This window comes from Podarcis gaigeae, assembly GCF_964106915.1.
Source record: "Podarcis gaigeae genome assembly, chromosome: 1".
Classification (NCBI taxonomy): domain Eukaryota; kingdom Metazoa; phylum Chordata; class Lepidosauria; order Squamata; family Lacertidae; genus Podarcis; species Podarcis gaigeae.
Window position 1 is genome coordinate 21,420,349 of NC_139678.1, and position 16,516 is coordinate 21,436,864.

Below are 16,516 nucleotides of genomic sequence, written 5' to 3' on the forward strand. Positions count from 1 at the left end.
CTCATCCTGAGAGGAGGAACTCACTGAGAAAAAGCTATTTGTATTGTTATCTTGCACATGCATATGGAAAATACTGACAATCCAAGGACAAAATATTACACATTCCACAGGCTGGCATTCATTGTTAACACACTGAATATTCAGATAAAAAGTTAGGATTCCAGGTGGAAAAATAGAAGTTAGAAACTGAACTTCTAGAGCCCAAGACTAAGGTACTTTCGAGAATGTATAACTTGCTGTTAAAATGGAATACACAAGATGAAACGGTTAAATCGGCTATGATAAAGTGGGCACAGGACATTGGTTATAACATCATGTTTGAGGACTGGGAGAGGTTGTGGATTACTGGGTTGAATTTCACTGCATGTAATGCGCTGAGAGAAAATGTTATGAAAATGATATACAGATGGTATATGACCCCAGTCAAACTTGCAAAAATATACCACTTGTCTGATAACAAATGTTGGAAGTGTAAGGAAAACGAAGGAACATTCTTTCACCTCAGGTGGACCTGCCCTAGAGTGAAGGCTTTCTGGGAAATGATATATAATGAGCTGAAAAAGGTATTTAAGTATACCTTCCCTAAGAAACCAGAGGCCTTCCTTTTGGGTATTGTTGGCCAGAAGGTGTTAAAGAAGGACCGAACATTTTTTATGTACGCAACAACAGCAGCAAGGATACTTATCGCTAAGTATTGGAAAACCCAAGATCTACCCACGCTGGAAGAATGGCAGATGCAACTGACAGACTATATGGAACTGGCTGAAATGACGGGCAGAATCCGAGACCTGGGAGAAGAGACGTTGGAAGAAGACTGGAAGAAATTCAAGATCTATCTACAAAAATATTATAAATTATATGAATGTTAAGGAGGATGCTAGAATGTAAACAATTGGGCACCATTGAGACAGAGGAAGTGATATATGAAGATAAGTTAAATTTAAGAAAAGACAAATTTTTGGAAAATTTTTAAGTTATATTTAATTCTTTTAGATTTGAATAAAGGATATTAAAAATTAGTGATATAATATTGGAAAATTAGATAATAAGAATCAAAATAAGAGGATAAATTTGCTGGAAAAATCTTTTTGGCTAGGAACGCAGGAGCGGGAGATGCGAGGGAGTCCAAAGAAGCTAAGAAGACTATGTTAAAAGATATGTTTTATGGTATTGTTTATTGGAAATTAAAAAATCGCTAATAAATATTTTTTAAAAAAAAAACCACTGAATATTCATTATATATTGAATAGTCTTCATGACTTCAATATACATAACAAACGTAGATCAATGAATATTCATGTGAAATGTAACTGGAGGTATGCATGCTATATCGGTTATTATTAACACCTTTCAAATGTGTGGGTACAGCTACTGTACTGAGAGAAAGGGAATGGGTTTTTCCATCAATGGTCCCATCACATCAGTCCTCTTTATAAAGAGGGTGTTTGCTGGAACTATGTGGGAACCTTGCTTTGGTCTTTGCTATCATAATTGCAGGGGTTTGGACTAGATGATCCTAGAGATTCCTTCTAACTCTGGAATACTATGCTTCTATAATTCATAGCTGGAAGCAAGTAAGGGGCAGGGGCAGAATTGTTGTGTTGTGGCACTGATCTGCTTTCAACTCTGTGCTACACCTCTGCACTGACTGATCAGGAAATTACTTATGTGAACCAGACTGTTAAGAGCACAGAACCCTTTTCAAATTCCCTTCACGACATTCCATGGCAAACCTCATTTTAGTGTAAAAAGCTTAGGTCAGACCTAAAGTTCTAAAATTTCTCGCACTTGCATACTGTTCAGAGATCTTAAGAATACTCACAACAGGAATGGACCTTAAAATAGTCTAACTCCAAACAATAATAACAAATCTCCCCCTCTTCTTTCCTCTTCAACTGTTACACCAAATAAAGGTTTCAGAAAAATGTCAGGAACAACAGTTCACGGACAAGTCTGTCATTTCTGCTAGTAGTTAACAAAGTTTTAAATGAATTTTCATAGGATGTACTGTATCTGTTTCCAATGCTATTGCTATGCATACAAATGTGGACTATAAATTCAAATAAATGTCACATGTCAAGGGAGGGAGCAACAGCAAGTCATTATACACAGTTTTCACCTTGATCATATTTACTTTGTTATTAAAATCATTTATTTCATTTATTTGGGGTTGCAGTGATTAAGATTTCAATGCAAATAAAAACAACCCAGCACCCCTTAAAATATATATCATACTAGGACCATTTGATCATACCATATAGTCCATTACAAAGCTTCCCTAAATGGAAAGATAGTGAAACCAGAATAGATTCATCTGCTTTGAACGATTTTTCACAGAAGGATTTCACTAATGGCAGGACTGTTTGACTTCTATCATCTGAAAAACAGAAAATATTATAAAGATGAGCAGAGCTATCCTTTTGTGATCTTTAATCAAAATGTGAATAGCATATTGACAAAGAACATAGCCTGGCAACCAGAGGAATGGCTGTAGTACTAGGTTCAATGCAACTCAGTTCTGATCTTACCTGCATCAAACATTTCCAGCAGATTAACCAAGGTCTCAAAAGCTGCAAGACGTACACTGCTGCCTTCATCCCTTGCTAATTCTACCAGCTCAGGAAGCACTACGTTTTTTGTTAGCTCAGTCCTACAAAAAGTATCAAAATATTTATTAAAAAAAGACAACTGCTGCACTATCCAGATTCTCCAGAAACAGGAAGGGCTTCAAGAACGAGCTTGTATTTCCCCATACAACGTACCTTGCTCAGAGGTTTTATTACAATCAAGCAGTATTTAAGTTTTGTTAAATTATTAAAAGTCACCAGGCAGAGGTCAAATGGCCATCCTTTCCTTTCCCTTTTCTCATTTTTATCAGAAACAATGTGACCTTTGGCATGGGTATAATTGTTTGTTTATCCGAGCAACAAAAACCCAACTTCAAGAATCCCCATCTTCCCCCACCCATGAATGGGAGCTAAGTTAATCACCCCTTTCCTCCCACCCACTGCTGCTACTACACTCAACAACCCCCTTAACTGCTTTTCACTTTAGAACACCCCAACCAATACACCAACAGATTGGAAAACACTGGGCAGCACTGCAGGGTTGTCATATGCTGCTCTCTTTTAGCCCCCTGCCAGGTACAAGTAACACTGGTGGGATCCACAGTGCTGGTAGCCAGCAGAAATAATAATAATAATAATAATAATAATAATAATAATAATAATAATAATAATTTATTTGTACCCCGCCCATCTGGCTGGGTTTTCTCAGCCACTCTGGGCGGCTTCCACAGAAACCAAAAATACTGTAAAATCACACATTAAAAACTTCCCTGAACAGGGCTGCCTTAAGATGTCTTCTGAATGTCAGGTAGTTGTTTATCGCTTTGACATCTAATGGGAGGGCATTCCACAGGGCGGGTGCCACTACCGAGAAGGCCCTCTGCCTGGTTCCCTGTAGTTTTGCTTCTCGCAATGAGGGAACCGCCAGAAGGCTCTCGGCGCTGGATCTCAGCGTCCGGGCAGAACGATGGGGGTGGAGACGCTCCTTCAGGTATACTGGGCCGAGGCCGTTTAGGGCTTTAAAGGTCAACACCATCACTTTGAATTGTGCTCGGAAACGTACTGGGAGCCAATGTAGGTCTTTCAAGACCGGTGAAAGCCCCCAAATGCAGCATTCCATGGGAGAGGAGAGGGAGAGGCAGCCTGGGATACACCTGATCCTAAGCTGGCCCCGCAACCATCACATGATGATTACTACGCCACCTCCAGGCTAGCAGAGCAAATTGTCTGCACACCCACACCCATCACTACGACCAGAGCTGCGGGTGTGGGGCTGGTCCCATTGGTACACTGAAACCCTGGATTTCTCCATTGTTTCCTCCAGGCAGCAATCACTTCTTTACCAAGGAAAATCTGTTATACCCCCAGGTTCTTTCAAGCCAAACCAGGAAGTCCTATCTCCCATTGTCTGAATGCATAGAAAAAGTAGGAAGCCTCCAATGAACCAGGAAGTCCACTGTTGTATTCATTTCCAGAGAGACCACACAGAAAAGGAGTGTGTATGTAGGTTTGCTTCCTCTACTGAAATTAGTGAGATTTGATTGTAAGTAGATGTAAACAGGAATGATAAAAGTGAAGGTAACGAAAGATGACAAGGGAGCGATAAAGCCAGATAAGGTGAAATTATGCTGGGGCAGGAATAGCTTTGCTGAGGAACTGGACCTTGAGGAAAGACTTGGAATGCAGAAAGGAAATCCCTTGACAAGCAGAGAAGGAAGCTTTTGCAGACCAAGAGGCAGAGGGCACAGAGGTGGGAGAGGGAGAAGGAATCAAGGACAGCTAGCAGCAGGTCAATCTCTTGATGGAGACAGAGCATGAAATGTCAGAGGTAGAAAAGCATGCAGGAGGCAGGTTAAGAAGATGGAGGACCAAGAAGGCACCCTAACATTGGACCAGAAAGTTAAGAGGCAGGGTATTTTTTTAAGGAGTAGAAAGACATGAACATGTTTAACAAAAAAGGGAGAGCCAGAGAAAGATTGAGAAGGGCCAAACTACAAATAGCTGCATGCATAATTTGTCCAATATTTTCTTTTCTAACTGAAAGCAGCCTCTGGGGCTGTGATCTTCAGCAGAAGAAAAGTCCTTTACTTTGGGCTATTTTTCTCTTTGAAACCCACGTCCCAGGCTGCTTTTTCATCCTGCAACACAAAAGATATAGGTGCCTGTATATTTTCTGCTATGGGGCAAAACACAACCGGGATGGTACTTTGAGGCATCCGCAACTTCTCTCCCCAAACTAGGAGCCTTAGAAGTTGGTTTTTGTTACTATGAAAAGGAGAAAAGGAAGAGGAACCAGTGAATACAAGATACACTTGGCTGCATGTGATATGCAATGAGACTCTGAGAATGTGTGCAAAACTGAGAGGGAGGGAGACAGAACTAAAGGAAGAGGGCCAAGGAAGCAGACTATTAGAGTTAGAAAGCAAATGAAGCAAAGATATATGGCAGCGGGTGAGCAGTAGGTGATTCACACTGGGCACAGGGAGTGTCTATATAGGTAGGGAGTGGTATATTAGTTTTTCTTCTATACTACTTTGTACCAGTATTTTAAACATCTGGTGAAGTAGGTTTTCGCCTGTGTATATGTAGACGACAGAGTAAAATTGGTATATTCTAAGGGGCCATAGCACTTTCTGCTGCAGATCAGGCATGGGCAACCTTTTTTCTAAGAGTGGCTGGGGTCAACTGAGAATAGGACTGAAGCCAGCAGTAGGCATGTCTATCCCCTTTTCTCTCTTGTTCTTTCTGCTACTGCCTTCATCCTCCTCCTGAGCTGATCATTCGCAAAGGGCTTAGGCTGAGGACCACAGGTTGCCCACCCTGATTTACACCGTTAATCTTCTGAAATCATTTCCACTCTGTAGTAATTATGCTCACCCTATTCCTTGAGCTATAAGCTCCAGTTGCCGACACATGCAGGAACGAACTTCATATTCTACATCCTGGCAGAGTGATTTTACCAGTGGAAGAATTTCTCTTTTAATTCTAAAATCAATAGACAGAAAAAACCCACCCCATTTAGTTGACATGTACAAGTTGAATACTGTGAAAGTAAAACCTTAATCATCACATAACATTCAACATATAAACTGCATTTCTGCCTTTCTGAGTTCTGTATAATGAAGTAACATGTAAGGGAGATACTGCAATTTTTAGGAATATATAAGTATGACCAGTGGTGTAGCATGGGGGGCTGGGGGGGCCATGGCCCCAGGCATATTTGGAGAGGCAAAAAAGGCGCCCCCACAACATGCTCCCCCATCAAAAGACCAGAGCCACAAGAAGGGAAGCCATAATAATAATAATAATAATAATAATAATAATAATAATTTATTATTTATACCCTGCCCATCTGGCTGAGTTTCTCCAGCCACTCTGGGCGGCTCCCAATCGAGTTAAAAACAATACAGCGTCAGACATTTAAAACTTCCCTAAACAGAGCTGCCTTCAGATGTCTTTTAAAAATAGGATAGCTGCTTATTTCCTTGACATCTGATGAGGGCGTTCCACAGGGTGGGTGCCACCCGCGATAAGGCCCTCTGGTTCTCTGTAACCTCACTTCTCGCAATGAGGGAACCACCAGAAGGCCCTCGGCGCTGGATCTCAGTGTCCGGGCAGAACGATGGGGGTGGAGACGCTCCTTCAGGTGTACAGGACCGAGGCTGTTTAGGGCTTTAAAGGTCAGCACCAATATCTAGAATTGTACTCGGAAACATACTGGGAGCCAATGCAGGTCTCTCAGGACTGGTGTTATGTCGTCCCGGCGGCCACACAGGGCCAGGCCTCTGGGGCAGCAGCACCCACTTCTCTCTGAGGTCTGTGAAGGGACGCTCATGAGTGTGCCACCCTTGAGCTGAACGGGGGGGGCACATCTGCTGTGGCCACCACTGCCCCCCCCCCAGGAGGAAGGAAGAGGGAGTGACCCAGGGCGGAAGCGGCAGAGAGGCTGCGGCTTAGCATGTCATGTGAACCAGCCCCCAAACTGAATAGTTTTGGACGATTCAGTATATTACTTGTTTGCATCATTCACAAGTGTCAATATTGTGCATCTTGAAACATGTTTTAAGCTGAGAACTGTGCTACAACCATCAGAAAAGTGTGGAATCCAGTAGTTATCTATGTTACATTAGTCCAGGAGGTGCATTCATATCAGAAATCGTGAAGCTGGCACTCCTCAGGCATCCCTATCAGTATAGCTACAAAAAAGGGACTGAGTTTGGGCACCAGCTGTGTAGCTTAATCCTAAAATCTGGTGCACAAGCACATGAGTACAGGATGTGGCATTCCAAAATCAGCCTACTTTTGGTAAAATCTAACATTTGGTGAGCACATGGGGATACGCCACCAAAAATATTTAGAACTGTGATACCTGCCTATAAAGCAAAACGTTACTGTGAATTCAGCAGCAGAACCTCACAGAAATAGCAGGCCTTCACTGACTTTGACAGAAGATAAATAATCAGTTGCTAGAGGGTACCCATCACAGCTGAGGGCATGCCTTCAAAATAAACCTTTATGCGGGATTATAATAGAGTTTTGCAGAGAAATTGAAAGCAAACTGGCAAAAAGTATTAGACAGTAAGATCTTCCACCTTTAAAACAAGACTACTGTGAACTTGGACCCAACATTAATAAATTTCAGGGCATCTGCTGTGACATTTTTATTATTCTGTGAAATTTTAAGACAAGCAAAGAGATCCCAAGGCCATCAGAGGAACAAACAAGGTAGCATTTGCAGATGAAAAAGGAACACCCTGGGTGTTACTGAAATTGGCTTCATGCAGAATGGGATGCTACCATTTTATCCACAATCTCTAATATGGGGCAGCAGTCTTGGCAAGGAGTTTGGAAACGATCCCATAGAAAAACATGGCAGCCAATAGGAAAATTATGGAAATCAGGATGAAATTGGACAATTCATTTAAGGGACCTTGAAAATTCAATAGTGCAGATGAACACCTTTTTGGATCATGCCAAGAGTGAGAAAAAACTGTGGTCTTTATTATGGGTACAGCCTAAGAAGTACTCATGCTGTGCCACTTTGGTGAGCTTTTGGAGAAAGGATAAGGATGCACAGCAGCAGCATTGGTAGACTGAGTCCACCATATACAGTTTGAAATAAATTGACAAAGTGCTCATTTACACATAGAACACAAAAGCAGGTCAATTTGTTTCCCTTTCTGCAAGTTTTAATTATTAGGACATCTGAAAAACACACAAGCTACTCACATATGAGCTTCAAACTTGTTAGCTAATTTCCCCAAGATTTTACAACTAACCAAGCGAGACTGAAGTGTTTGGGAAAGCTGTGCCTTGGAAACAAGAGGATTCAGGATCTATGGGGGAACAGAAGAAGAAATTCAAATGGCAAATCTAGGGCTAAACAGAAGAAAAACAATAAAAATAATCAAGAACCACTTCACATATTAAAACTGATCTTAGTATCAGCTGCCCAGTCAGCATTCTTGCAAGTTACAACATTCACACCCTACTTGAAGCAAAATGGGGTACACTCTTTCACCTTCAGAGGAATGACCTCCATGTAAGAAAATTATTGGCCTTCAAGTTAGTTCCAAAAAAATCCAAAATGCAGACTAAGGGGAATGTTGGTGTAAATTAGCTGTACTCCTTATGTAAGATCAGAAAGAAGACAGGACAAGGACATTTATAATTATATTGCAAAAGTAGCACTCCCCCCCCCTTCCAGGAGATGACTTTTCACAGTACATTAAGAACACATACATTAACAACATTAAAGTGAATTAAGAGCATCGTAGCTCAAAACACTATTATATGCTTTCAATTCTGTGCTTCTTGTCAGAGGCTTTGTGACTCCCACTAATTGGGACTAGCATGTTGCTTTGTAAATGATTTCTAAATATTTAGGAACATGTAAGTTATCTGCAGTAAGAATCACATAAACCAAGAACCACTTCTGACTTTACAGTTTTCATTCATGGGAATGCTCCCACAAGGCACTCTGTGAGAATTGTAGACATGAGTCTCATGCAGTCCAGAGGCCAAGAAAAAAACCAGCACATCTATGTATTCCTGTTTATAGATGAATTCAGACTAGTACTCTGACTTCATTTCAGTTTGTCATTCCCTGGCTTCACATTAAAGCGCCTGGGGTCTGGAGCCAGGGAGTCTTGCAGCCAAACCAAAGAGCTCCACAATCTGCAGCATCACAGCAGTGCAACAAAATGATGGAGCTGCTGCCAGGCTATACGCTGCCCTTGGACACCCCCAAAGCAAGTGTTATTAAAAGATACTGCTGTTTGCTGACTCTGCAATTAAGAGGCGACAAGAGGGACTGAAAGAATTTCACACAGTCCTAAAAAGCCTCAGATCTTCCCTTAGGTCCTCACTCTGAGAAATATGTTGAAGGAAAAATGCCAAGCTGCTGTATATCCCACATACCTGGCCATCTTTCTGCCAAGATCTGCTCTGCTTCAGCCCATTCGCCCTATTTACTTAGTGATCATCTGTCTTCTGCTTTGACAAAGCCTCCAGGCATCCAGCCCTAACCTACAGGCTTCCTTTGGTGATTCGTTTAACAGGGCATGCAATATAATGAACCGCCATCTTGAGAACAAAGGAATAGGGTGGGTGGGAGAATGGTAGGGAACAATGTGTATTGATTTTTACAGCAGAGGGTTCTTTTGCTCTCAGGATGGCAGGTGGCACTCAGTGCAAGATGAAGCAAAAATAAAACATTTATGAGGCTCGTGCCTGTCCCTGTGGAGTGCCACATGGGCACTTCTGATGGACGTGGACAGCCTGATGGGATGGGCAGCAGGTAAGAGCAAAACAGAGACACTTCTTTCTTTGGGGAATGCATTAAGAGTTTCAGACTATGGTTGGGGAGACCCAGGCTCAAATCCCCTCTCAGCCATGAAGTTCACTAGCCAGTCGCTATCTCTCAGCCTAACCTACTTCACAGGATTGTTGTGAGATAACTGCAGCTCTTTGAGTGGTCATTTCATAGAATCATAGAGTTGGAAGGAACCCAAGGGTCATCTAGTCCAACCCCCTGCAATGTAGGAATCTCAGCTAAAGCTTCCATGACAGATGGGCATCCAATCCCTGCTTAAAAACCTCAAAGGAAGGAGAGCCCGCCATCTCTCATGGGAGTCTGTTCCACTGCCAAACAACTCTTGCTGTCAGAAAGTTTTTTTTCCCAAATGCTTAGTCAGAATCTCTTTTCTTGCAACTTGGTGCCATTGGTTTGAGTCCAGTTTGTGCAGTTATATGTATGGATTTGTTCTGGAAGCCTCTAGGCAGGGCTTTTTTTCAGTTGGAACTTGCCTCTCAGGTGGGTCCCTTGTCATTCTAAGAGAACAAGGGAGGTGTTCATGGTGAATTCTGGCACCTCTTTTTCTAGAAAAATAGCACTGCATCTACGTTAGTTTTGGTGGCTGACCTGCCCCCAACCTCCATATGGCTCCCCACTCAGTCCTCTCTTAACTGCTACAGCAGAAGTACTGTTTCCTAACTCAAATGTCTGGATGTGGCTTTTCCCTGTTTTTAGGGCCTGCCAGGCTATTCCCAATAATAAATGCTGAATCTGCATACTTGCATCCCACACCCAACACCTACACACACTGCCATAAATATGCATCCACTTATTTCAATTTCAGTCTTGATGCAGTGAACAAGCGGGGGGGAGGGCGGGCGGGGGAGATTCCTGACCAGAACAATGACTGAATGTTTGCTTCTCCTTAACAGGACATATGATTCTGCACAAGAAAACCCAGTGCTCAAAAAACCCCAGCCTCAAACAAATAAAACAGACTGGTTATTTCATGTTATTTTCTATTGCAGACCACTTGAAAGATTACAGTGGTCTGAGCACACCGTAAGCCATCCCCATTTTGTTATCTCTCTCTCAGGAGTGGCCTGTGGGGAAGCGTCTGTGAATGAAATGTGTGAAATCAGAAACAAACCTGAAAAGGAAGGCTTGACATTTAGAGCAAATGAAACTCCAGAGTGCTTTCGTCTACTCTAATTAATTAGATTATGAAAAGGCCTATATGCCATACCTGACACGAAGCTACAAACATCTTACCAATTATATTCTGCGCAACGCTACTCATTAAAGTTAATATTATCTTGTTTTACAGTGTTTCCAGGGAGAAAATGCAAGAAGTCAATTAATTTTTTAAGTGGATTTTTTAAAGCCAGAAGTGCTTTGCACCTCCGGAAACCAAAGTTTATAGTTTTTTCACCCTTTGATTGAATTTTTTAAAAATTCTTGTCATTTATTTCATTTCCTATGCAACCATTCATTTGATACAGCTTTCCTTCAGTAGGATGCCTGCCCCATTTCAGAATTTACAATGGAGTGTGCACAACATACTGAGAACTATTCCTATGCCAATAATATTTGACATTTGTACAGGATATTCTGACTGTTCAAAAACCCTCACGTACCTTGTGCCTTCAACCTTTACAACTGCTCTACACAAATTTCTAAGCACCAATTTAGAATTTTAATCTATTTTAGTACTTTAACTTCTGTATGTTTTAAAGTATGGCTGCAAATTTTTATTGATTTTTTTGCTTTATCTTTTTGTAAACTGCTTTGAGAGTGGAGTTTTTTGGGGGGCAATTAAGCAGTGTATAATTTTTTTGAAACAAACAAACAAACAAACAAACAAACAAACAAACAAACAAACAAACATGTGACTCACCAAGCTGGACAAGAACAGCTCACCAGACTACCAAAATGGCAGGCCGCCACATGGCCTGCTAAGCTGCATTCATTCAACTAGATGGGTCACATGTTGTCTATGCTTGCTTTTCAACAGGGTTTCCCAAACTTTGGTCTCCAGCTCTTTTTGGACCACAACTCCCATCATCCCTATCTAGCAAGACCAGTGGTCAGGGATGATGGGAACTGTGGTCCAAAAACAGCTAGAGACCCAGATTTGGGGAAACCTTGCTTTAAAACAATCAGTATGTCAGATGCATGCACCCTTACCAACCCAGAGCTACCCCTACTTCGTCCATCGTGGCAGATGTAATGCAGTGCCACCAGCAAGACACCCTCGCCTCAACCACTGCTGTCTTTGAATGGATTGAAATTCGCTTGCGGTGCCCTTTAGATGTTCTCCCAGTCACACGAGAGCAACCTATCTGTGAACAGCTCCAGTGGGGCTGAGAGAATATTCAGAGGAACCAAGCACAGGGGTGTGAAACCTATTTACTGGGTCCTTCCCATGGAATCAGCACTACTCCAGGGGGATGAGGGAATTCAGATCTTCTCCTAGTCACACAGGAGCCCTTACAGGTAACTGGCTCCCTTGCAGCTGGAAGAACACCTGAAGCAGGAAAGGGTAACCTGTGGCTCTCCTGTGATTAATACTAAAATTCCTATCATCCTTGACCGTTGGTGATGCTGGCTGGAGCTGATGGAAGTTGGAACATGTGTCATTAACAGCAGAAGTGGCTTCAGGAACTGGGATCCTACTTTGGCTTATGTTCACAGACAGCAGTGATGGATGGACTTTGCTGCAGCAGCCCTATAGCAATTCAATAGCACAGTGCTGGAGTCAACTACATTTTGTTGCCTGAAGCACACAGCTGGGAATTTTCTGTAATATTAAGCGGTATGTAAGTGCTTTTAATCAATCAAATATAATTGAACAGCATGCATAGTTTGACTCTAAATAAAATTGTTAGGCCAAATGTTCAGAAAACTATAGGACACACTACATCCTCCCCACTTCCCAGACTGTATTCATTTTGTCTGTTATATTCAAAGGAAAACAAAATTACCTCATGTCTGATGGTTTCTTTTGGCAAAGCTTCTATTGCAGCAAGAAGGGTTTCCAGCCATGCATTACTGACACCTGTGAGGTACAAAAAAGACTGTAGATATATACATGTTATATCATATTCCTATTCCAAGAAGCTCCTTCAGGTTGTGACCTCAATTAACCAAGCTCTTAAATAGCAACTAACATGAGGATGGACACACCCACGTGAAACTGCTGAGGGAAGGTCATCTGGAGTTAAAGAACGATGTGTCAGCAATATGCAGATGATATGCAACTCTCTTTTTCATCAAGGTAGCAGAGGTGCTAAAACAGTGCTTGGCTGCAGCAGTGGATAGGATGAGGATCAATAAACTGAGTCTCAATCTAAGCCAAATGAAAGTACCGCTAGTAAGTGGGTTTGCCCTCCCAGGTGAATGGTGACCCACCTTTTCTGGAGGGGCCTGCACTCACCCGAAAGGATCAGGTCTGGAGTTTGGGAGTGCTTTTTGTCCATCTTTTTCATTAGAAGCAAGTGGCCTGGTATGAACTGGACACAGTATTCCAGCTGCGGTCTGACCAAGGCAGAATAGAGCAGTACTATTACTTCCCTTGATCTGGACACAATACATCTGTTGATGCAGGTTAGAATAGCAGAAGCATTTTCAGTTTTTTCCTGCGTAGATCTTTAAAAAACAGAACATTTCTGGGATGCTGAAGGGCTGTTTCCTGATCTAGGACATTATTTTTCTTCTGGACTGTGCTAACAAAATCAAGTCAGCTTCCGGAGCACATACACACAACATGAGATCTGTTTTAAATCTGCTGATACAATTCATGGCTATTTGAACCGAAGCACAGGCAGTGATCACTTAAAGGGGAATGTAGACTAGGAGCTTCAAGCTAAGGCCCTTAAAGCTCTACTGTACTTCAAAATCAGGTGTTGGGTAATCAACTGCATACTGCATTATACATAGTGTTGGCAAGGTCGCACTATGGCACTGTTTTATTTTTTTATTGGTGCATGCACTGCTTTAAATAGTATATCACTGAGCAAAGAAAAAGCATAGCAAGCTAAGAAATCAGTAGCATGTCATGCCTCTGACCTGCATCTCTGTGCTCCAGATTCTGTAGGATGATGTGTAGGAAGGAGTGGGAGTAAGTATGGATGGATATTGACTCCTCTTGTAGAATAGTCAAAAGTGAAACAGCAGCTGTTAACTGCATTTCCACCCCTGCAACAGGCAGGACCTCCTGTGTAATCCGAGGCAGGGGAGAGAAGAAGATTTAAATCAAAGAGTGAGGCTTATAGATATGAAAGGCAAACATAACCATTACAGCAAGAAAGAGCATGGTCAGGCCAAAAATTATCTGTACCAGACAAAATGCACCCTAATTTTATAAAACCAGAAGAGAATGCAAGGCAACGTGCTAATAATTCATCTTAAATCCTCTCTTTTTGCCAGATATAAACTGCCCAGCTAGTTTTGATTAGTTTCTTGCCTAGGCAGAAGAAGCTCAGTTTTGAACTATTCATTTCTGCCCCCCCCCTTCACTGACCCACATGCACACAAATATCCTATCAAATTCAATCCAATGGGTGCTACCATTTTAGATTGTGCCATGTGCATGCAGAATACAATCCAGCCTACATTTGATTTGGTCACCAATGTTATGTACCTCTGTTATATATGACTGTCACATCACTATTCATGGAAAAAAGCCAATAAAAACCAGAATTCAGGCCGACCTCACCGCTGGTTTGATAAACAGCAACATTCATCAAAGGGTTGGATCGTTTCCACCAAAAGTAGGTCCTACTCTGTGGCAGTCCTGACACTAATATGGCCTATGAACATTAAAGTTGGCTGCTATAAATCTTCTAAAAATTCATGTACCATACCTGCCTTGTTCTTGTTCTTATTTTCTTTATTTGATTTTGCTGAATTATTATTATTATAATTTAATCGTGTAAACAGCTGTGGGGCATTGTATGAACAGAGGCATATAAATATTTTAAATAAACAAACAATTTCTGCCCATCCTCATTACCTAAACTCACACTGGTTGTTCCTTTCCATATACACACACAACTATATATATCATAGCCCCAATATTGTGTATTGGTCACACTCCTGGCTTGGAATACAAAATAATCCAGCTAATTCTCAAGTGATATGAATTATAACACGTTTCACTCAAAAGTTAATTTCTGGAACTAGAATTCTGCTACATGTGCAAGTTCAGCAGTCAAGGCTGCTTAGGCTGCTTTGTCTTTGGATGTACATTTGTTCTTTAATATTAACCCCTTACTCTTGCTGAAACTCTTCTTGGCTTTAAAAAATGCAAACAAAAAAACTGAGCCACTATTGTTTGGCATCTTTGCCACTCAGATCACTTCTATGAATTGTTTGTTAACAAAACTTTATATTAATGCTGCCACCAACCAGTTCTAAACCCCCCCCCCCCCACTTGCTCCTTGGTGTCCTTTTTTTGGCATTGTGGGATGGGGGCTCACTTTCCAAGTGACTTTCAGCCATCGCTGGTGCTGGGAATTACAATTCACAGTGGGCAATCTGATAAGCTGCAGCACAATCAGCATGCATGCACAGTGCTTAACCCAAACAGAGTTCTTGGAAACAAACAAGCTTTTTCTTGAACACCCACAAAAAAAAACCCACCTTCAAAATACAAAGCCATTTCTCAAACAAGCTGAGGAGAGTTCACCCAGTATGTATATTCCCAAGATTCTGTTGTGTATGGAATCTGGCTCTGTTTTCAATTGATCCTGCTAAATTCTATTGGACAAAATAACTGGGCTGTAATGTGGAACACCTCCTGCCAACCTAGCAGTTCGAAAGCACGTCAAAGTGCAAGTAGATAAATAGGTACCTCTCCAGTGGGAAGGTAAACGGCGTTTCCATGCGCTGCTCTGGTTCGCCAGAAGCGGCTTAGTCATGCTGTCTACATGACCCGGAAGCTGTACGCCGGCTCCCTCGGCCAATAAGCAAGATGAGCGCCGCAACCCCAGAGTCGGTCACGACTGGACCTAATGGTCAGGGGTCCCTTTACCTTTTTAATGTGGAACACAGTTTGGGGGGCAAAACCTGTGCCTCACCTCAGATACGGAGTTAACTTGGGGCAGGATATGGGGATTCTTAACCAGTACTGAGTGAACTCATTTATTTCCTGCAGAATAGCTGCCACTCACTCCACTTGTGGTGGGGAGAGGTAAATTCAGTAGGGGGAAATGTGGCAGTGTGAGCAACACCTGCCTGCCCTGCCCCCAGCAAAGTGCAGCCCAAACTCTCCTGCAATACAGTGTGGGTCTTCATACAGTGTCTAGAGAGGCGCACTCTCTCCATACACAATTAGTCTATCACAATGACGCACATAAACAATAAATGGCATAAATAAACCAAAAGCACTCCTGTGTATCAGACATCCGTATGGCAAAGATGTAAATGGATTATAATGTTTTGTACTGAATATCATTAACTCTGGCTTTAGGTATCTTTCCTGTTTAGTGAGGCTTCTATATTCATGTGATTTCCTCCATGCACAGCATGGGTCTGTCACCACAAATCAAGCAGAACTCATCTCAATTTATGTGTTGTGCCTCTGAGCTGGAGATACAAATCTACTGCATACCTAGAAGAGACATCTAAAATGTACAGGCCAATATTTAACTTTACTTCCTAAATTATTGATATAGAAAGAACATTTATAGTACAGCAATGCCTCATCTTAAATGGGGGTTCGGTTCCAAGGGTTATGTGTATATGCCAAAATTGCGTATAGCCAAACCCTTGGAGCTGCCCTGCAGCTAGCCAGCCTGCCTCCTCTAAAGTGGCTGATGGGGGGGCAGGAGAGAGAGAGCATCCCCAGCAATCCTAGAGCTAGTGTGCTGAGTGGGCCTTGCCCAGCAAACAAGGCCAAGAGCTGAAAAGCTCTTTTCACTCCGGGACCGCTTGGGGTTACCCAGTAAGAAAAGAGCTTTTAAGCTTTCAGCCTCACTGGCACACCAGCTCTAAAAGTGCTAGGGATGCTCCCATGAGATTTTGCGGGAAGTCACATTGTCCCATGAGATCTTGTGAGAGCTCTACCTCTCTTTCAAATCAGAACCAGTGAAGGCAGTGAACGTCCTGTGCGAGTGCCTGGAGGTGGTTGGAGAATGGATGGTGGCTAATG

At 42.2% G+C, this 16,516-nt stretch overlaps 1 protein-coding gene across 2 annotated transcripts in view; it reads right to left on the minus strand.

Annotated features, from left to right (window-relative positions):
* PPP4R4 (protein phosphatase 4 regulatory subunit 4) overlaps positions 1-16,516 on the minus strand; it is a 79,881-nt gene that overhangs the window by 25,166 nt on the left and 38,199 nt on the right. For both annotated transcript variants that reach the window (XM_083732758.1, XM_083732759.1), the window contains exons 4-9: positions 13,432-13,579; positions 12,348-12,421; positions 7,797-7,903; positions 5,445-5,552; positions 2,529-2,650; positions 2,255-2,377 (exon numbers count right to left, since the gene is read on the minus strand). In XM_083732758.1, the coding sequence (XP_083588884.1) occupies positions 2,255-2,377; positions 2,529-2,650; positions 5,445-5,552; positions 7,797-7,903; positions 12,348-12,421; positions 13,432-13,579 (682 nt within the window). The remainder of the gene's footprint in view (positions 1-2,254; positions 2,378-2,528; positions 2,651-5,444; positions 5,553-7,796; positions 7,904-12,347; positions 12,422-13,431; positions 13,580-16,516) is intronic.